This window comes from Delphinus delphis, chromosome 3 (genome assembly GCF_949987515.2).
Source record: "Delphinus delphis chromosome 3, mDelDel1.2, whole genome shotgun sequence".
NCBI classification, from domain to species: Eukaryota; Metazoa; Chordata; class Mammalia; order Artiodactyla; family Delphinidae; genus Delphinus; species Delphinus delphis.
The window spans coordinates 121,884,953-121,907,783 of record NC_082685.1 but is presented as its reverse complement, the minus strand read 5'-3'; the positions used below and the strand labels follow the sequence as shown (position 1 = coordinate 121,907,783).

Here is a 22,831-nt window from a genome sequence, read left to right as displayed (position 1 = left end):
TCCTCTACCCAGTGAAAATATTCTTCAAAAATGAAAAGACAGATGGCTTCACAGGCGAATTCTATCAAACGTTTAGAGAACAGCTAACACCCATCCTTCTCAAACTCTTCCAAAATATAGCAGAGGGAGGAATACTCCCAAACTCATGCCACAAGGCCACCATCACTCTGATAACAAAACCAGACAAAGATGTCACAAAGAAAGAACACTACAGGCCAATAACACTGATGGACAGAGATGCAAAAATCCTCAACAAAATACTAGCAAACACAATCCAACAGCACATTAAAAGGATCATACACCATGATTAAGTGGGGTATACCCCAGGGATGCAAGGATTCTTCAATATACGCAAATCAATGTGATACACCATATTAACAAATTGAAGGAGAAAACCCATATAATCATCTCAATAGATGCAGAGAAAGCTTTTGACAAAATTCAACACCCATTTATGATAAAAACTCTCCAGAAAGTAAGCATAGAGGGAACTTACCTCAACATAATAAAGGCCATATATGACAAACCCACAGCTAACATCATCCTCAATGGTGAAAAACTGAAACCATTTCCACTAAGATCAGGAACAAGACAACGTTGCCCACTCTCACCACTCTTCTTCAACATAGTTTTGGAAGTCTTAGCCACAGCAATCAGAGAAGAAAAAGAAATAAAAGGAATCCAAATCGGAAAAGAAGAAGTAAAGCTGTCACAGTTTGCACATGACACGATACTATACATAGAGAATCCTAAAGATGCTACCAGAAAACTACTAGAGCTAATCAATGAATTTGGTAAAGTAGCAGGATACAAAATTAATGCACAGAAATCTCTTGCATTCCTATACACTAATGATGAAAAATCTGAAAGTGAAATTAAGAAAACACTCCCATTTACCACTGCAACAAAAAGAATAAAGTATCTAGGAATAAACCTACCTAAGGAGACAAAAGACCTGTATGCAGAAAATTATAAGACAGTGATGAAAGAAATTAAAGATGATACAAATAGATGGAGAGATATACCATGTTCTTGGATTGGTAGAATCAACATTGTGAAAATGACTCTACTACCCAAAGCAATCTACAGATTCAATGCAATCCCTATCAAACTACCACTGGCATTTTTCACAGAACTAGAACAAAAAATCTCACAATTTGTATGGAAACACAAAAGACCCTGAATACCCAAAGCAATCTTGAGAAACAAAAACAGAGCTGGAGGAATCAGGCTCCCTGACTACACACTATACTACAAAGCTACAGTAATTAAGACCGTATGGCACTGGTACAAAAACAGAAATATAGATCAATGGAACAGGATAGAAAGTCCAGAGATAAACCCACGCACATATGGTCACCTTATCTTTGATAAAGGAGGCAAGAATATACAGTGGAGAAAAGACAGCCTCTTAAATAAGTGGTGCTGAGAAAACTGGAGAGCTACATGTAAAAGAATGCAATTAGAACACTCCCTAACACCATACACAAAAATAAACTCAAAATGGATTAAAGAACTAAATGTAAGGCCAGACACTATTAAAGTGTTAGAGGAAAACATAGGCAGAACACTCTATGACATAACACAGCAAGATCCTTTTTGACACACCTCCTAGAGAAATGGAAATAAAAACAAAAATAAACAAATGGGACCTAATGAAACTTCAAAGCTTTTGCACAGCAAAGGAAACCATAAACAAGACCAAAAGACAACTCTCAGAATGGGAGAAAATATTTGTAAATGAAGCAACTGACAAAGGATTAATCTCCAAAATTTACAAGCAGCTCATGCAGCTCAATAACAAAAAAACAAACAACCCAATCCAAAAATGGGCAGAAGACCTAAATAGACATTTCTCCAAAGAAGACATACAGATTGCCAACAAACACATGAAAGAATGCTCAACATCATTAATCATTAGAGAAATGCATATCAAAACTACAATGAGATATCACCTCACACAAGTCAGAATGGCCATCATCAAAAACTCTACAAACAATAATGCTGGAGAGGGTGTGGAGAAAAGGGAACCCTCTTGCACTGTTGGTGGGAATGTAAATTGCTACAGCCACTATGGAGAACAGAATGGAGGTTCCTTAAAAAACTAAAAATAGAACCATCATACGACCCAGCAATCCCACTACTGGCATATACCCCGAGAAAATCTTAATTCAAAAAGAGTCATGTACCACAATGTTCATTGCAGCTATATTTACAACAGCCAGGACATGGAAGCAACCTAAGTGTCCATCAACAGACGAATGGATAAACAAGATGTGGCACATATATATACAATGGAATATTACTCAGCCATAAAAAGAGATGAAATTGAGTTATTTGTAGTGAGGTGGATGGACTGAGAGTCTGTCATACAGAGTGAAGTCAGAAAGAGAAAAACAAATACTGTATGCTAACATATATATATATATATATGGAATCTAAAAATAAGAAAAATGGTCATGAAGAACCTAGGGGCAAGACGGGAATAAAGACACAGACCTACTAGAGAATGGACTTGAGGATATGGGGAGGGGGATGGGTAAGCTGGTACAAAGTGAGAGAGAGGCATGGACATATATACACTACCAAATGTAAAATAGATAGCTAGTGGGAAGCAGCCGCATAGCACAGGGAGATTAGCTTGGTGTTTTGTGACCACCTAGAGGGGTGGGATAGGGAGGGTGGGAGGGAGGGAGACGCAAGAGGGAAGAGATATGGGGATATATGTACATGTATAACTGATTCACTTTGTTATAAAGCAGAAACTAACACACCATTGTAAAACAATTATACTCCAATAAAGATGTTTAAAAAAATGAAAAGAAATCAAGATGTTCTCAGATAAAGGAAAACTAAAAGAATCTGTCACCAGCAGACATTCCCCAAAAGAATGGCTACAGGAAGTTATCTAAAGGAAAGGAAATGCTGTAACATCAAGAAGAAAGAACACAATAAGCAAAAATATGGGTGCAACAGGCTTGCTTTCTTTTGAATTTCTAAATTTTGTTTGAGGGTGGAAGCAAAAACTATAACAGTGTCTGATGTAGTTCTATGTGTATGCAGGGAACATACTGAGGATGACTATAAATGGGAGAGGGTAAAAGTACATAAAGAGAGGTTAGTTTTCTACATTTCACTTGAACTAGTAAAATGACAACACCAGTAGATTATGATAAATTATGTATACATAATGTAATACCTAGAGTAACCATTGAAAATGTTATACAGAACACTACAGAAAAAATTTTAAACATTATGGATATATTCAAAGACACTATAGATACATCAAAATGGAACTGTACAAGTGTTCAAGTGACACTAGAGTGAAATCAAAGCACTATAGACAATCCTAAAAAAATACTCCATGGGACCCCACAGAAAGGTAGGGAAAAAAAAAGAACAGAGAAATAAAAAAGCAGAATAATCAGAAAACAAATAATAAAATGGCAGACTTAAGCCCTAACATATAATTATATTAAACTTCAAAAGAATACCAATGGGGCTTCCCTGGTGGCGCAGTGGTTGACAATCTGCCTGCTAATGCAGGGGACATGAGTTTGAGCCTTGGTCTGGGAAGATCCCACATGCCACGGAGCGGCTGGGCCCATGAACCACAACTACTGAGCCTGTGTGTCTGGAGCCTGTGCTCCGCAACAAGGGAGGCCGCGATAGTGAGAGGCCCGCGCACCGCGATGAAGAGTGGCCCCCCGCTTACCACAACTAGAGAAAGCCCTCGCACAGAAATGAAGACCCAACACAGCCAAAAATAAATAAATAAAAATAAACAAAAATAAACAAAAAAAGCCAAGCATTAAAAAAAAAAAACCAATGAAATTGGCAGAGTGGATTGAGAAATATGACTCATCTACATGCTGTCTATAAGGCTCTCACCTCAAATATAATGATATAGGCACACTGAAAGCAAAAGGACAGAAATGGAGATGTAACACAAACATCAAAGGAAAGCTAGAATGGCTATATTAATATCAGATAAAACAGACTTTAGAACAAAGAAAATAACCAGTGAGAGAGACAGACATTATATAACAATAAAGGTTTCAACCCACTAAGAAGACATAGCAATCCTAAGTGTGTATGCACCAAACAACAGAGCTGAAAAATACATGAAGCAAAAACGATAGACCTGAAGGGAGAAACAGACAAATCCATGATAGCTGGAGACTTCAACATCCTTCTCTCAGCAACTGACAGAAACTACACATAAAGTTAGCAAGGATATAGAAGAACTCAACAACACCATAAATTAACAGAATCTAGGGCTTCCCTGGTGGCACAGGTTGAGAGTCCGCCTGCAGATGCAGGGGATATGGGTTCGTGCCCCGGTCTGGGAAGATCTCACATGCCGCGGAGCGGCTAGGCCCGTGAGCCATGGCCGCTGAGCCTGTGCGTCTGGAGCCTGTGCTCCGTAACGGGAGAGGCCACAACAGTGAGAGGCCCGCATACCGCAAAAAAAATAAATAAAAATAAAAATAAAAAAAAGTTATACATTGTGACCAAGTGTGATTTATTCAAGGGATGCAAGGCTGGTTGAATATTCAAAAATTTAATGTAATCCACTGTATTAAGAGGCTAAAGAAGAAAAATTGTAGGATCATATCAACTGATGCAGAAAATGCATTTGGCAAAACCTGACACCCATTCATGATAAAAACTCTTTAAAAATAGGAATAGAGGGAAACTTCCTCAACTTGATAAAGAGCTGCTACCAAAAAAACATACAGCTAACCATTAAGGTCTATATGGTTTTTCCCCTAGAAGTGGAATCCAGATAAGAATTCATCTCTCACTGCTCTTTTTCAACATAGTGCTATAAGTTCTAGCCATAGCAATAAATCAAGAAAGGAAAACAAAAGGCTTACAGATCAAAATGGAAGAAATAAAACTGTTCTTATTTGCAGATGACATGATGGTTTACATAGAAAATTCCAAAGAATCTACCAAAAACTCATAGAACTAATCAGTGAGTTTAGCAAAGATAAAAGATAAACATAAAGTCATTTGTACTTCTATATACTTGTAATGAACATGCAGACAACAAAAGAAAAAAAAACATTTACAATTTTTCAAAAAAAATTTATAGGTATAATCCTAAAACTACACCATGCTGAGAAAAGAAATCAAAGATTTAAATAAACAGAGAGACATACTGGATTTATGGGTTGGAAAACTCAACACAGTAAAGGTGTCAATTCTCCCCAAATTGATAAACATGTTTAAGGCAATCCCTATCAAAATTCCAGCAAGATTCTTTGTAGATATAAACATTATTCTAAAATTTATATGGAAGGGAAAAGAAACTAAAATAGTTGAAACAATTTTGAAAATGAAGAATAAAGTAGAAAAAATCAGTCCCTCCAACTTTGAGACTTATTATATAGCTACATTAATCAAGACGGGGTGGCGGGATAGATACATAGATCAATGGAACATTATAGACAGCCCAGAAACAAACCGACACAAATAGGACCAACTTATTTTTGGCAAGAGCACAAAAGCAATTCAATGGAAGAAAGATAGCCTTTCAATAAACAGTGCTGGAACAAGTGGTCATTCTTAAGCAAAATACTAAGTGCTCTAAGTTTCACATTTTATACAATAATCAAATCAAATGGATGATGGACCTAATGTAAAATATAAATCTATAAAAACTTAAGAAAAAAGTAAAGGAGACCAAGAGACAGGCAAAGAGTTACACTTGAAACCAAAGCACAATCTATAAGAGGAAAAATTAATAAATTGGACTTTATCAAAATTAAAAAACTATTGTTCTGTGAAACACCTATTAAGAGGATGAAAAGAAAAGCAACATATTGGGATAAATATTTGCAAACCAGGCATCTAAAAAAGGACTAGTATCTAACGAGGGGAAGATGGCGAAGTGTAAGACGCAGAGATCACCTTCCTCCCCACAGATACACCAGAAATACATCTACACGTGGAACAAATCCTACAGAACACCTACTGAACACTGGCAGACCTCAGACCTCCCAAAACGCAAGAAAGTCCCCACGTACCTGGGTAGGGCAAAAGAAAGAAGAATAAACAGAGACAAAAGGATAGGGACGGGACCTGCACCAGTGGGAGGGAGCTGTGAAGGAGGAAAGGTTTCCACACACTAGGAAGCCCCTTCGCGGGAGGAGACTGCAGGTGGCGGAGGGGGAAGCTTCGCAGCCACGGAGGAGAGCACAGCAACAGGGTTGCAGAGGGCAAAGCGGAGAGATACTCGCACAGAGGATCGGTGCGGACCAGCACTCACCAGCCCGAGAGGTTTGTCTGCTCACGCGCCGGGGTGGGCGGGGCTGGGAGCTGAGGCTCGGGCTTTGGTCGGAGAGCAGGGAGAGGACTGGGGTTGGCGGCGTGAACACAGCCTGCAAGGGTTTAGTGCACCATGGCTAGCCGGGAGGGAGTCCGGGGAAAAGTCTGGACCTGCCGAAGAGGCAAGAGACTTTTTCTTCCCTCTTTGTTTCCTGGTGCGCAAGGAGAGGGGATTAAGAGCGCTGATTAAAGGAGCTCCAGAGACGGGCGCGAGCCACGGCTAAAAGAGCAGACCCCAGAGACGGGCATGAGACGCTAAGGCTGCTGCTGCCGCCACCAAGAAGCCTGTGTGCGAGCACAGGTCACTATCAACACCCCCCTTCCGGGGAACCTGTGCAGCCCGCCACTGCCAGGGTCCCGGGATCCAGGGACAACTTCCCTGGGAGAAGGCATGGCGCGCCTCAGGCTGGTGCAACGTCACGCCGGCCTCTGCCGCCGCAGGCTCGCCCCGCACTCCGTACCCCTCCCTCCCCCGGCCTGAGTGAGCCAGCGTCCCCGAAGCTACTCCTTTAACCCTGTCCTGTCTGAGCGAAGAACAGATGCCCTCCGGTGACCTCCACGTAGAGGCGGGGCCAAATACAAAGCTGAGCCCCGGCAGCTGTGACAACAAAGAAGAGAAAGGGAAACCTCTCCCAGCAGCCTCAGAAGCAGCGGATTAAAGCTCCACAATCAACTTGATGTACCCTGCATCTGTGGAATACCTGAATAGACAACGAATCATCCCAAATTGAGGAGGTGGACTTGGAGAGCAAGATTTATGATTTTTTCCCCTTTTCCTTTTTTTGTGAGCGTGTATGTGTATGCTTCTGTGTGAGATTTTGTCTGTATAGCTTTGCTTTCATCATTTGTCCGAGGGGTCTGTCCGCTTTTTTTTCTTTAAAAAATTTTTTTCTTAATAATTATTTTTTATTTTAATAACTTTATTTTATTTTATCTTACTTTTTTATCTTCTTTCTTTCCTTCCTTCCCTCCTTCCCTCCTCCCTCCCTCCCTTCTTCCTTCCTTGCTTTCTTTCTTTCTTTTCTTTCTTTCTACTTTTTCTCCCTTTTATTCTGAGCTGTGTGGACGAAAGGCTCTTGGTGCTGCAGCCAGGAGTCAGTGCTGTAACTCTGAGGTGGGAGAGCCAACTTCAGGACACTGGTCCACAGGAGACCTCCCAGCTCCACATAAAATCAAATGGCGAAAATCTCCCAGAGATATCCATCTCAACACCAGCACCCAGCTTCACTCAACGACCAGCAAGCTACAGTGCTGGACACCCTATGCCAAACAACTAGCAAAACAGGAACAAAACCCCACCCATTAGCAGAGAGGCTGCCTAAAATCGTAATAAGTCCACAGACACCCCAGAACACACATGGACCTGCCCGCCAGAAAGACAAGATCCAGCCTCATCCACCAGAACACAGGCACTAATCCTCTCCAACAGGAAGCCTACACAACCCACTGAACCAACCTTAGCCACTGGGGACAGACACCAAAAACAACGGGAACTACGAACCTGCAGCCTGCAAAAAGGAGACCCCAAACACAGTAAGATAAGCAAAATGAGAAGACAGAAAAACACACAGCAGATGAAGAAGCAAGATAAAAACCCACCAGACCTAACAAATGAAAAGGAAATAGGCAGTCTACCTGAAAAAGAATTCAGAATAATGATAGTAAAGATGATCCAAAATCTTGGAAATAGAATAGACAAAATGCAAGAAACATTTAACAAGGACCTAGAAGAACTAAAGATGAAACAAGCAACGATGAACAACACAATAAATGAAATTAAAACTACTCTAAATGGGATCAATAGCAGAATAACTGAGGCAGAAGAACGGATAAGTGACCTGGAAGATAAAATAGTGGAAATAACTACTGCAGAGCAGAATAAAGAAAAAAGTATGAAAAGAACTGAGAACAGTTTCAGAAACCTCTGGGACAACATTAAACGCACCAACATTCGAATTATAGGGGTTCCAGAAGAAGAAGAGAAAAAGAAAGGGACTGAGAAAATATTTGAAGAGATTGTAGTTGAAAACTTCCCTAATATGGGAAAGGAAATAGTTAATCAAGTACAGGAAGCACAGAGAGTCCCATACTGGATAAATCCAAAGGGAAATACGCCAAGACACATATTAATCAAACTGTCAAAAATTAAATACAAAGAAAACATATTAAAAGCAGCAAGGGAAAAACAACAAATAACACACAAGGGAATCCCCATAAGGTTAACAGCTGATCTTTCAGCAGAAACTCTGCAAGCCAGAAGGGACTGGCAGGACATACTGAAAGTGATGAAGGAGAAAAACCTGCAACCAAGATTACTCTAGCCAGCAAGGATCTCATTCAGATTTGATGGAGAAACTAAAACCTTTACAGACAAGCAAAAGCTGAGACAGTTCAGCACCACCAAACCAGCTTTACAACAAATGCTAAAGGAACTTCTCTAGGCAAGAAACACAAGAGAAGGAAAAGACCTACAATCATGAACCTAAAACAATTAAGAAAATGGGAATAGGAACATACATATCGATAATTACCTTAAATGGAAATGGACTAAATGCTCCCACCAAAAGACACAGATTGGCTGAATGGATACCAAAACAAGACCCATATATATGCTGTCTACAAGAGACCCACTTCAGACCTAGAGACACATACAGACTGAAAGTAAGGGGATGGAAAAAGATATTCCATGCAAATGGAAACCAAAAGAAAGCTGGAGTAGCAATTCTCATATCAGACAAAATAGACTTTAAAATAAAGACTATTACAAGAGACACTACATAATGATCAAGGGATCGATCCAAGAAGAAGATATAACAATTGTAAATATTTATGCACTCAACATAGGAGCACCTCAATACATAAGGCAAATACTAACAGCCATAAAAGGGGAAATCGACAGTAACACATTCATAGTAGGGGACTTTAATACCCCACTTTCACCAGTGGACAGATCTTCCAAAATGAAAATAAATAAGGAAACACAAGCTTTAAATGATACATTAAACAAGATGGACTTAATTGATATTTATAGGACATTCCATCCAAAAACAACAGAATACACATTTTTCTCAAGTGCTCATGAAACATTCTCCAGGATAGATCATATCTTGGTTCACAAACCAAGTCTTGGTAAATTTAAGAAAACTGAAATTGTCTCAAGTATCTGTTCCGACCACAACACTATGAGACTAGATATCAATTACAGAAAAAGATCTGTAAAAAATACAAACACATGGAGGCTAAACTATACACTACTTAATAACGAAGTGATCATTGAAGAAATCAAAGAGGAAATAAAAAATACCTAGAAACAAATGACAATGGAGACCTGACGACCCAAAACCTATGGGATGCAGAAAAAGCAGTTCTAAGAGGGAAGTTTACAGCAATACAATCCTACCTTAAGAAACAGGAAACATCTCGAATAAACAACCTAACCTTGCACCTAAAGCAATTAGAGAAAGAAGATCAAAAAAACCCCAAAGTTAGCAGAAGGAAAGAAATCATAAAAATCAGATCAGAAATAAATGAAAAAGAAATGAAGGAAACAATAGCAAAGATCAATAAAACTAAAAGCTGGTTCTTTGAGAAGATAAACAAAATTGATAAACCATTAGCCAGACTCATCAAGAAAAAAAGGGAGAAGACTGAAATCAATAGAATTAGAAATGAAAAAGGAGAAGTGACACTGCAGAAATACAAAAGATCATGAGAGATTACTACAAGCAACTCTATGCCAATAAAATGGACAACCTGGAAAAAATGGACAATTCTTAGAAATGCACAACCTGCCAAGACTGAATCAGGAAGATATAGAAAATATGAACAGACCAATCTCAAGCACTGAAATTGAAACTGTGATTAAAAATCTTCCAAGAAACAAAAGCCCAGGACCAGATGGCTTCACAGGTGAATTCTATCAAACATTTAGGGAACAGCTAACACCTATCCTTCTCAAACTCTTCCAAAATATAGCAGAGGGAGGAACACTCCCAAACACATTCTACGAGGCCACCATCAATCACCCTGATACCAAAACCAGACAAGGATGTCACAAGAAGACAAAACTACAGGCCAATATCACTGATTAACATAGATGCAAAAATCCTCAACAAAATACTAGCAAACAGAATCCAACAGCACATTAAAAGGATCATACACCATGATCAAGTGGGTTTATTCCAGGAATGCAAGGATTCTTCAATATACGTAAATCAATCAACGTGATACATCATATTAACAAATTGAAGGAGAAAACCCATATGATCATCTCAATAGATGCAGAGAAAGCTTTGGACAAAATTCAGCATGCATTTATGATAAAAACCCTGCAGAAAGTACGCATAGAGGGAACTTTCCTCAGCATAATAAAGGCCATATATGACAAACCCACAGCCAACATTGTCCTCAATGGTGAAAAACTGAAACCATTTCCACTAAGATCAGGAACAAGACAAGGTTGCCCACTCTCACCACTCTTCTTCAACATAGTTTTGGAAGTTTAAGCCATAGCAATTAGAGAAGAAAAGGAAATAAAAGGAATCCAAATTGGAAAAGAAGAAGTAAAGCTGTCACTATTTGCAGATGACATGATACTATACATACAGAATCCTAAAGATGCTACCAGAAAACTACTAGAGCTAATCAATGAATTTGGTAAAGTAGCAGGATACAAAATTAATGCACAGAAATCTCTTGAATTCCTATACACTAATGATGAAAAATCTGAAAGACAAATTAAGAAAACACTCCCATTTACCACTGCAACAAAAAGAATAAAGTATCTAAGAATAAACCTACCTAAGGAGACAAAAGACCTGTATGCAGAAAATTATAAGACACTGATGAAAGAAATTAAAGATGATACAAATAGATGGAGAGATATACCATGTTCTTGGATTGGTAGAATCAACATTGTGAAAATGACTCTACTACCCAAAGCACTCTACAGAGTCAATGCAATCCCTATCAAACTACCACTGGCATTTTTCACAGAAGTAGAACAAAAATGCTCACAATTTGTATGGAAACACAAAAGACCCCGAATAGCCAAAGCAACCTTGAGAACAAAAAATGGAGCTGGAGGAATCAGGCTCCCTGACTTCAGACTATACTACAAAACTACAGTAATCAAGACAGTATGGTACTGGCACAAAAACAGATATATAGATCAATGGAACAGGATAGAAAGTGCAGAGATAAACCCATGCACATATGGTCACCATATCTTTGATAAAGGAGGCAGGAATGTACAGTGGAGAAATGACAGCCTCTTCAATAAGTGGTGCTGGGAAAACTGGAGAGTTACATGTAAAAGAATGCAATTAGAACACTCCCTAACACCATACACAAAAATAAACTCAAAATGGATTAAAGACCTAAATGTAAGGCCAGAAACTATCAGACTCTTAGAGGAAAACATAGGCAGAACATCTATGACATAAATCACAGCAAGATCCTTTTTGACCCACCTCCTAGAGAAATGGAAATAAAAACAAAAATAATCAAATGGGACCTAATGAAAATTCAAAGCTTTTGCACAGCAAAGGATACCATAAACAAGGCCAAAAGACAACCCTCAGAATGGGAGAAAATATTTCCAAATGAAGCAACTGACAAAGGATTAATCTCCAAAACTTACAAGCAGCTCATGCAGCTCAGTATCAAAAAACAAAGAACCCAATCCAAAAATGGGCAGAAGACCTAAATAGACATTTCTCCAAAGAAGATATACAGACTGCCAACAAACACATAAAAGAATGCTCGACATCATTCATCATTAGAGAAATGCAAATCAAAACTACAATGAGATATCATCTCACACCAGTCAGAATGGCCAACATCAAAAAATCTAGAAACAATAAATGCTGGAGAGGGTGTGGACAAAAGGGAACCCTCTTGCCCTGTTGGTGGGAATGTAAATTGATACAGCCACTATGGAGAACAGTATGGAGGTTCCTTAAAAAACTACAAATAGAACTACCATATGACCCAGCAATCCCACTACTGTGCATATACACTGAGAAAACCATAATTCAAAAAGAGTCATGTACCAAAATGTTCATTGCAGCTCTATTTACAATAGCCTGGAGATGGAAACAACCTACGTGTCCATCATTGGATGAATGGATAAAGAAGATGTGGCAGATATATACCATGGAATAATACTCAGCCATTAAAGGAAACGAAATTGAGCTATTTGTAATGAGGTGCATGGACCTAGAGTCTGTCACACAGAGTGAAGTAAGTCAGAAAGAGAAAGACAAATAGCGTATGCTAACACATATATATGGAATTTAAGAAAAAAAAATGTCAGAAGAACCTAAGGGTAAGACAGGAATAAAGACACAGACCTACTAGAGAATGGACTTGAGGATATGGGGAGGGGGAAGGGTAAGCTGTGACGGGGCGAGAGAGTGGCATGGACATGTATGCACTACCAAATGTAGAACAGATAGCTAGTGGGGAGCAGCCACACAGCACAGAGAGATCAGCTCGGTGCTTTGTGACCACCTGGAGGGGTGGGATAGGGAGGGTGGGAGGGAGTGAGACGCAAGAGGGAAGAGATATGGGAACATATGTATATGTATAACTGATTCACTTTGTTGTAGGGCAGAAACTGACACACCATTGTGAAGCAATTGTACTCCAATAATGATGTAAAAAAAAAAAAGGACTAGTATCTAGAATATGTAAAGAACTCAACATTCAATACTATGAAATAATGTTTAACATTATCAGCCATCGGGGAAATATAAATTAAAACTACATTGAGATGTAATTGTACATCATCAAAAAGCTAAGATTTTTTAAAACTGACAAAATCCAATGCTGGTGAGGATACAGAGAAATGGGGCCACTCATACATGCTTTGGTAGGGATGTAAAATAGTATAGCCACTGTTGAAAACAGTTTGGCAGTTTATTAAGAAACTAAATATGCAACTACCATAAAACCCAGCAATTGTGCTCTTGGATAATTATCTAATGGAAATAAAGATTTATGTTTATCCAAATCCTGTTGAAAGCAGCTTTATTTGTAATAGCCCCAAACTGGAAACAACTCAGATGTCCTTAAAAGGGTGAATGCTTAAACTGTGGTATCCATATAATAGACTACTGTTCAATAATAAAAAGGAACAAACTATTTATAAATATAGCAACCTGAGTGAATCTCCAGAGAATTATGGCTAGTGAAAAAAATACAATCTGGAAAAGTATGGTTTCATTTATAAAACATTTTTCAAATTACAGTATTAGAGAAATAGCAAAATTTTGGTTGCCAGAGATTAAGTAAGGACAAGAGGAAAGGTATGGCTATAGAAGGGCAATATGAGTGATCCTTGTAGTGTTAGAAATATTGTGTACATTGATTGTATCAAAATCAATGTCCCGGCTGTGATACTGTAATACAATTTTGGAAGATGAGGGAAACTGGGTAAAGGGTACAAGGAATTCTCTGTATTATTTCTTAAAGCTGCATATGAATCTACAATTATCTCAAAATAAAAAGTTAAAAAAAATGAATTGGCCATATATGTATGGTGCTATTCATTTATACTAATCAACTTTTATATCAATAGCACATTGTTGGGATTACTTGTAGCTTTACAGAAAGTTCTGAAAGTAGGTTGTGTTAATCTTACCAACTTTAGCTCTTTTTCAAAGTATTTTGACTATTCTAGGTTCTTTACATTTCCACAAGAACTTTAGAATTGACTTGTCGTGTCTAAAACAGCATGCTTGAATTTGATTGTAATTAGTTTGAATCTATAAATCAAGTTGGAGAGAACTGACATTTTAATTATTTTTTAAATTTAATTTTTATTTTATATTGATTTACAATGTTGTGTTAGTTTCAGGTGTACAGCAAAGTGATTCAGTTATACATATAGCCATTCTTTTTCAGATTCTTTTCTCATATAGGTTATTACAGAATACTGAGTAGAGTTCCCTGTGGTATACAGTAGGTCCTTGTTGATTATTTATTTTAATATACAGTCATGTGTATATGTTAGTCCCAAACTCCTAATTTATCTCCCACCCACCTTTCCCCTTTGGTAACCATAAGTATGTTTTCCAAGTCTGTGAGTCTGTTTCTGTTTTGTAAGTAAGTTCACCTGTATCATCTTTTTAGATTCCACATATAAGTGATATACATTTTTCTTTGTCTAACTTATTTCACTTAGTATGATAATCTCTAGGTCCATCCATGTCACTGCAAATGGCATTATTTCATTCTTTTTTATGGCAGAGTTACATTCCATTGTATACATGTACCACATCTTCTTTATCCATTCCGCTGTCAATGAACATTTAGGCTGTTTCCATGTCTCAGCTATTGTAAATAGTGCTGCGGTGAACGCTGGGGTGCATGTATCTTTTCAAATTGTTTTTTTTCTGGATATATGCCCAGGAGTGGGACTGCTGGATCATGTGGTAGCTCTAGTTTTAGTTTTTTAAGGAACCTCCATACTATTCTCCATAGTGGCTGTACCAATTTACATTCCCACCAACAGTGTAGGAACGTTCCCTTTTCTCCACACCCTCTCCAGCATTTATTGTTTGTAGGCTTTTTGATGATGGCCATTCTGACTAGTGTGAGGTGATACCTCATTGTAGTTTTGATTTGCATTTCTCTAAAAATTAGTGATGTTGAGCATCTTTTCATGTGCATGTTGGCCACCTGTATGACTTCTTTGGAGAAACGTCTATTTAGATCTTCTGACCATTTTTTGACTGGGTTGTTTTTTTTGATATTGAGCTGCATGAGCTGTTAGTATATTTTCGAGAGTAATCCTTTGTTAGTCGCTTCATTTGCAAATATTTTCTCCCATTCTGTGGGTTGACTGCCATTTTGTTTATGGTTTCCTTTGCTGTGAAAAAGCTTTTAAGTTTAGTTAGGTCCCGCTTGTTTATGTTTGTTGTCATTTTCATTACTATAAGAGGCAGATCCAGAAGGATACTGCTACGATTTATGTCAAAGAGTGAGAACTAACTTTTAAAAAGATTGAATCTTCTAGTCCATGAATATGGTATATCTTGATTTATTCATTTCTTTAATATCCCTCATCAATGTTTTGTATGTTTCAGTCTTGCACATCTTTTGTCAGATTTATCCTTAAGTATTTCATGCTTTTAATGCTATTATAATAGGTATTTTTAAAATTTCAATTTCTGATTTTTCACTGCCAGCATACAGAAATACATTGATTTTTTGCCCATTGATTGATCTTGCATCCTACAACTTGGCTAAACGTAGTTATTAGTTTTAGAACTTTTCTTCTAGGCTTTCTACGTAGATGATCAAGTCATCTGCAAAAAAGACAGTTTTTACTCTTCTTTTTCTAATCTGGATGACTTTAATTTGTTTTTCTTGCCTTATTACATGACTAGAATCCACACTACAATGTTGAAAATAAGTGGTAGGAATGGACATCTTTGATTTGTTCCTTATGTTACGGAAACATTCAGTCTTTTACCATTAAGTATAGTGTAATCTTTCTGTTTTTTATGGACATCCCGTATCAGGCTGATGAAGCTTCCCTCTTTTCCTAGTGTGCTGAAAATTTTTATAAGAAATGGAAGATGGACTCCCTCAAATAATTTTTCTTAAAATATTGGTTTTCTTAAAGTACTACAGATTTTCTTCTTTGGTCTGTTAAAAATAGCAAATTACAATGACTTCTGAATGTAAAACAAATATTGTATTCTTGCAATAAGCTCCACTTGGTCATAATATATTATCCTTTTTATATATTGTTGGATTTGACTTACTAACATTTTATAATTGCTTAGAATTGCTTAAAATTCTCTTTTGAGAGTCTGTGCTTTCCTTGTAATGTCTTTATCTTTTTTTTTTTTCATTTAAAATTAAAAATTTTTTTTTGACTGAGTTGGCTCTTCGTTGCTGTGCGCGGGCTTTCTCTGGTTGCGGTGAGTGGGGGCTACTCTTCGTTGCGGTGCACGGGCTTCTCATTGCAGTGACTTCTCTTGTTGCAGAGCACAGGCTCTAGGCGTGCAGGCTTCAGTAGTTGTGGCACGTGGGCTTAGCAGTTGTGGTGCACGGGCTTAGCTGCTCCGCGGCATGTGGGATCTTCCCCGGGAAGGGCTCGAACCCGTGTCCCCTGCATTGGCAGGCGGATTCTTAACCACTGTGCCACCAGGGAAGCCCCTCTTTATCTGGTTTTGTTATTCGGGTAATGCTGGTCTTATAAGTTGAGTTGGAAAGTATCCCCTCTTTAATTTTTAAAAGATTTTATGTAGAAGTGGTATTACTTCTCCTTTAAATGTTTGGCAGAATTCATGAGAAGCCATTCAGCCACGGCATTTTCTTTGCTGAAAGTTTTAAAACATTTAACTTCTGTAATAGATGCAGACCACTCAGTTGACCTATTTCTTCTTGAAAGCGTTTTGGTAGTTTGTATCTTTCAAGTAATTTGTCCAGTTTATCCAAGTTGTCCAATTTATTGGCATAAGATTATTCATAATATTCTATTTTAGCATCTGTGTAATCTGTAGTGTTGTTACTTTATTCATTTCTGATACTGGTAATTTATGACTTTTTTTTTTTAACCCAGTCAGTTTGGATAGTGAATTTTCACTTTTATAGATCTTCTCAAAGAACCAGCTCTTGGTTTCACTCATTTTTCTCTATTGTTTCTCTATTTTCCATTTCACTGATTTCACCTCTGATCTTTATTATGTCCTTTCTTCTGCTTAATTCAGGTTTCATTTGCTCTTCTTTTTCGAGTTTAAGGTAGAAGTTGAAGTATTAAATTTGAGATATTTCTTCTCTTCTAATACAGGCATGGAGTGCCATAAATTTGCTTCTAAGGGCTGCTTTAGGGACATCTCATAAATGTTATGTTGTATTTTTATTTTCATACAGTTGAAAAGTACTTTCTAATTTCCTTTGGCTCTTTTTCTTTTCTTTGACCCAATGGGACAAATAGAAGTGTGTTAGACTACAATTGCTTGGAAATTTTCCAAGAAGCTACCTGTTATCAATTTCTAATTTAATTTCCTTGTGGCTAGAGAAGATACTTTGCATGACTTGAACACTCAAATTTATTGAGACTTGTTTTATAGCACAGAATAAGGTCTATCTTGGTAGATGTTCTGTGTGCACTGAGAAAAAAAGAAAAACTGTGTATTCTGCTGTTGTTGAGTGAGGTGTTCTATAAATGTTAAATAGGACAAGTTGGTTGACATACTGGAATGAACACTGTCCTGGGTGGAAGTCATGAGATGGAACACAAATTCTGAGCCTTTAAGTGACTATGGTCAAGCATACCTTTTGAGGAAGAAAAAGGGAGAAAAGCTAGATTGAGGAAACCATTCTCAATGTGAGGTTAGGGGAAAGCTGATGCTAATAAGGAAGCTTCACCAACTATTTCCTGTCCTGGGGGTTATTATATGTTAACTCCCTCCCCTTTCTCCCAGAGCGGATCTGTCCCAGGTCTTCTGATTGAAAATCACCTCTAGAATAAACCACTATTCATGGTGGGAGTGTACTTTATCCTTCAAGATTGATGTAATAAGGAAAAAAAGGTCAAGAACCAATAGACTGGATGATCTCTAAGGTAGGAGAGCAGCACATTGTAATGAAAATGGTACAGGACTAGTAGGAAAGAAACCTGGATCACGGTGCTGGCTCTACTGTGACCAGCTATTGACTTTGGAAAGTCACCTGTTCTCATTTTCTTTTTCTACAAAACTGGTTTTTAAACTATTTGTTCTAAAGATTCTTCCTAATTCTAAAGTTTTATGCATCTATTTAAAAAAAAACAGAGCAGTATAGATGAATGGGGTAGAAAGTGTCCTTGTGGAATTAAGGGTTTTAGGCTTTCTGTTCTAGTATCTTTTGTTGTGTTCCTATGTGGCTGGACTGCTCTCTATTCTGGCACAGCTGTCTTTCTGGGCTCTCTCTTTACTAGCATGCTACAAATTTCCCTTCTTATCATTTCTATTTCCTACACTCTTTGTCTTCCTTTTTTCAGTCTATTCCCGTACTTTGGTAGAACACTTATTCCAGGGCTTTTCTAAGAAAGGGTAAGTGAGAGGCAAATTGTTTTCTGAGATTTTGAATGTCTGACAATGTCTTTATTCTACTTTCACACTTGGTTGATAATTTGGTTGGGTATATCATTCTAATTTGGATATAATTTTCCTTCAAAAATTTGAAAGCATTATCCATATTCTACTAGCTTCCAGTATTGCCTTAGAGAAGTATGAAACTATTCTGACTCCTGATCCTTCACCTGTGTCCTGTTTTATCCTCAACTCTGGAAGTCTGGATTGTATCTTTTTGTTTCCTATGATATGATGTTTCATAATGGTGTGCCTTTGTGTGGGTCTGCTTTTACCACTATGTCTGGTACTTGTTGAACCTTTTCATCTGGAAACTAATTCTTCAGTTCTTGAAAAAATTTTCTGTTTTCTTTTTCTGGGACTCATTTGAATGAAGTATTTCCTAGAATGACCCTTCAATTGTTCTATCTTTTTTCTCTCTTTTTGCTCTTCTTATTTTTCTTCAACTTTATCTTCCAACTCTATCAAGTTTTCCATGTCTGCTTCTTTTTTAATTTTCAAAAGCTCTTTTGTTGCTTTTGTTCTTCTTTATAGTATCTTATTCATGTTTCATGCGTGGTGTATCTTATCTTTCTATGAAACTAAATATTAATGATTTCTGTTTTCTCCCTGTACAGACTTGTATTTTTCAAGTTGATTTTTTCTGTTTTGGTATCTATATTTCATGTGAGACTCTTTCCTCAGAAATTTAGTGCTCCTCATTGTCTAAAAAGCTGACTGGCAGCTTGTAGCAAGCAAAGCTTGGAAATCTGGACTTCACTGATAATCTGGTGAGGTCTGGTGAGGCCTTGCCTTTGAAGAATCCCTAATTTCAGTATCCTTATTTCATTCTTCTTAGACTGGTCAGATTTCCCAGAGATGTATCTTCAAGTCTTCTGCCTGGGTGATATATGTCTGGGAACCAAATAGGTGAAGATGGCTAGAAGGCTCTCACCATTCTGTATCTAACCTTTGATTTAACTATCTTCATTTGTGTTTGGTGTGTCCCAGTTTAAAGACCGTTTGCCTTACCTGTCTAGAAAATAGACCTGTGGCAGTCTGCTGAGGCAACAGGGCTTCACAGAGTAGGGAAAGGGAACAGAACATCTAACTACTTCAGGCTTTTAACCAATCCCTGTTTTTAGTCTTACAAATATTCTCAATTCCAGAAATACCCAAGGATACTCATTATCAAGACTTTAGGGGGTTTTACGGTGTATAATCAGGTTACTTCTCAGCTTTCCCCACTGTTAAAGGGTTGAGCTCTCTTAAAGTGTTCAGTCCATTATCACTAACCCATCTGCTTTTCAGCAAAATTTTTTGACTCTTATTTTCTTTGTCCTTGTGAGTTTATGTCCTTAAAAATTTCTTCTACTACTATTTTAGTGTTGTTTCAGTAGGGAGCAGAAGTAAATATATATCTTTATTTATGTATAAAGATCCTGCTGCATGTGGGATCTTAGTTCCCCAACCAGGGATTGAACCCGTGCCCCCTGTAGTGGAAGCACAGATTCTTAACCACTGGACTGCCAGGGAAGTCCCAGAAGTAAGCATTTATATTCGAGCAGCTATCTTTACCCTTAAGCTGTATATACTCATATTTACTGTTACTCTTGTTTGCTTTCTTTGGAACACTATCCCTCTTCTGCCTTCTCAGCTTGTCCTAGTACCCTGGCATTTGACTTTTTCACTTGCCTTCACTGGATATAATATGGAAAAGTTAAAATTTTTTTAAGCATTTATTGTTCTCTGATGATCTAGAATAAGTTTAACCTTTTTTGTATCTCTCTCATGCCATGCCTAAACCCATATAGAAATAAGTTTCATTTGCTTCTGTGTGACAACTACCATATAACATTTTGTAGTTTACAAAATATTTTTACATACAGCATCACATTTTATCCCTAAAAACCCCATTGCAAGGATAGGTTATTTTATACACAAGATGGGAAACAAATGGTTAAACAGTGGTCTGAAATCTGTTCTCTTTTTGAGGGGAAAGGAGAATGTCCCAGGAAAGAAAGAAGGTAACTTGGTCAAATCTCTTCATCAACATGCTAATGACAGACTTCCTGGAAATAAATTATTTGCTAGCCAGAGAATCCTTTTTTGTGGGGGGAGAAGGGGTGTGGCTTAAATAACAGAAATTTATTTCCTCACTGTTCTGAAAGCTAGAAGTCCATGATCAAGCTGTTGGCAAGAGAATTCCTATTTATAAACTGCTTATAGCAGGATGTCTAAGATTGTTTATGGCAAATAATCCTGGAATCTAGGGATTTATGGGGCACAAATCCATAATCCCTGGAAAATGTAACTATGGGCATAAAATTGAGATGCTTCATGACCAAAATTCTTTCTTTCGTGTAAGTAATATAGAAACCGTTTGTTAACCTTGGCCAGAGTGGGTACCTGGGATATTGTACTATAGTCCTGAAACTCTTGCTGCTTTGCCTATGCCTCGTGATCACTTGTATACTTGAAATTACAGTTGACCCTTGAACAACGCAGGGGTTAGGGATGTTGCCCCTCTATGCTGTCCAAAGTCCAAGTGTAACTTATAGTTGCCCTCCATGTATGCGGTTTCTCCATATCCATGGTTCCACATCTGTGGATTCCACCAACCACAGCTTATATAGTACTGCAGTATGTATTACTGAAAATATCTGCATAAAAGTGGACCCATGCAGTTCAAACCCATGTTGTTCAAGGGTCAATGGTATCAGTAAAGCTTGACACTGCTAAGATCTCTGATATGAATGAGTGTGATTTGACAATCCAATCCTTTGTGTTATCCCACAAGGAAACTGAAGTTCAGAGCAGTTAAGTGATTTGCTAAAAGTCACATACTAAAAAGTAGCCAAATAGGAATAGAAACCAAATCTTAAATCAGACTCTTTGTACCATGTGATACATTACAGTGAGATGGAAAAACAAAAAACAAAACAAAACACAATAAAACATGTGTTGTGGAATCAGAAATAGACTTGCCTGTTGGTTCTATCACTGACCAACTGTTTGACTTTGGGCAAAGTACTTACAATTTCCTTACCTAGGCAGTACTTCTTACATAAGAGGCAAAAGATATCTTAATGACAAATATAATAGAACAATAGATAAACATGACATAATACAGTAGAACACTTAGAAACATTTTTAAAGGACGGAGGGGGAAAAAGGTATTGCTTACTTTTTTCTTGTAATGCTTGCAGTTTATTCAGTTCTTCATTCTCTTCATCACTCTCTTCACTACTTGTGCTGCTGACATCCAAAACTATGTCCCTTTTGGGGTCTACTCGGAGAAAATTGCGGCATTCAAAAGTCAGGTGACCAGCTAAGTAAAACAAACAAAAATATGAATGACAAAACTATAGATACATTATATTTTTTGCTGTGTTTGTTCACTAAGCAACAAGTTACAATTTTAGTAATATAATGTTTAGTTTTAACTTTTATTCAGTGGGTGGTAGTTTGCTTTACCTGAATGAAACATTCAGAAAACCTTTTCTTTTCTTTAACAGGGCTTCTAATTCAATAAGCATGCTTTCTGGTTACTTCTTATGGATTTCAGGATATTGAATTAATGTACTTACTATGTACTAAAGAAAATATTTTCAATGTTGGATTTTATGTTTTATTCCTTTCCCATATACCTTTTTGCTTCTCAGCTTGACTACTATACTCATGCAATTACACAGCTGTCACCTAATTAAAGGTGCCATAATAACATAATTAAACATGTTCTTCAAAAGAACACCTAAGATTCTAATTCTGACATGATTCAGTCCTTAAAGATTCTCCCTATAAGAAAACTACAACAGGGCTTCCCTGGTGGCGCAGTGGTTAAGAATCCGCCTGCCAATGCAGGGGACACAGGTTCGAGCCCTGGTCTGGGAAGATCCCACATGCCACAGAGCAACTAAGCCCGTGCGCCACAACTACTGAGCCCACACTCTAGAGCCCACGAGCCACAACTACTGAAGCCCGCGTGCTTTAGAGCCTGTGCTCTGCAACAAGAGAAGCCACTGCAATGACATCCCCGTGCACAGCAATGAACAGTAGCCCCTGCTCACTGCAACTAGAGAAAGCCCGCGCGCAGCAACGAAGACACAATGCAGCCAAAAATAAATTAATTAAAAAAAAACTACAACAGTTATCTACTTATTGCATGATGCAATAAAAAACTCAAATATTATTGAATACAAACACCAAAAAAGTACAGGAGATAAAATCACTAATAATACCTAAGTGCTTATCATCCACATGTTAACATTTTGTTTTATTCACTTAATTTTTTTTTGAAGTGAAAAACTGCATGTGTGTGTGCACATACACATACAGAGTTGGAGAGCTTGCACCATCCCTTGGAACCCTGCCCCAATCCCATTCCATTCTCTCTTCAGAAGTTGGTATACTGAAGTTGGTGT

General features: G+C 37.7%; 1 protein-coding gene across 1 annotated transcript in view; it reads right to left on the bottom strand.

Moving 5' to 3' along the window:
• SREK1IP1 (SREK1 interacting protein 1) overlaps positions 1–22,831 on the bottom strand; it is a 61,677-nt gene that overhangs the window by 11,505 nt on the left and 27,341 nt on the right. The window contains exon 3 of the mRNA XM_060009432.1: positions 21,595–21,738. Within this exon, the coding sequence (XP_059865415.1) occupies positions 21,595–21,738 (144 nt within the window). The remainder of the gene's footprint in view (positions 1–21,594; positions 21,739–22,831) is intronic.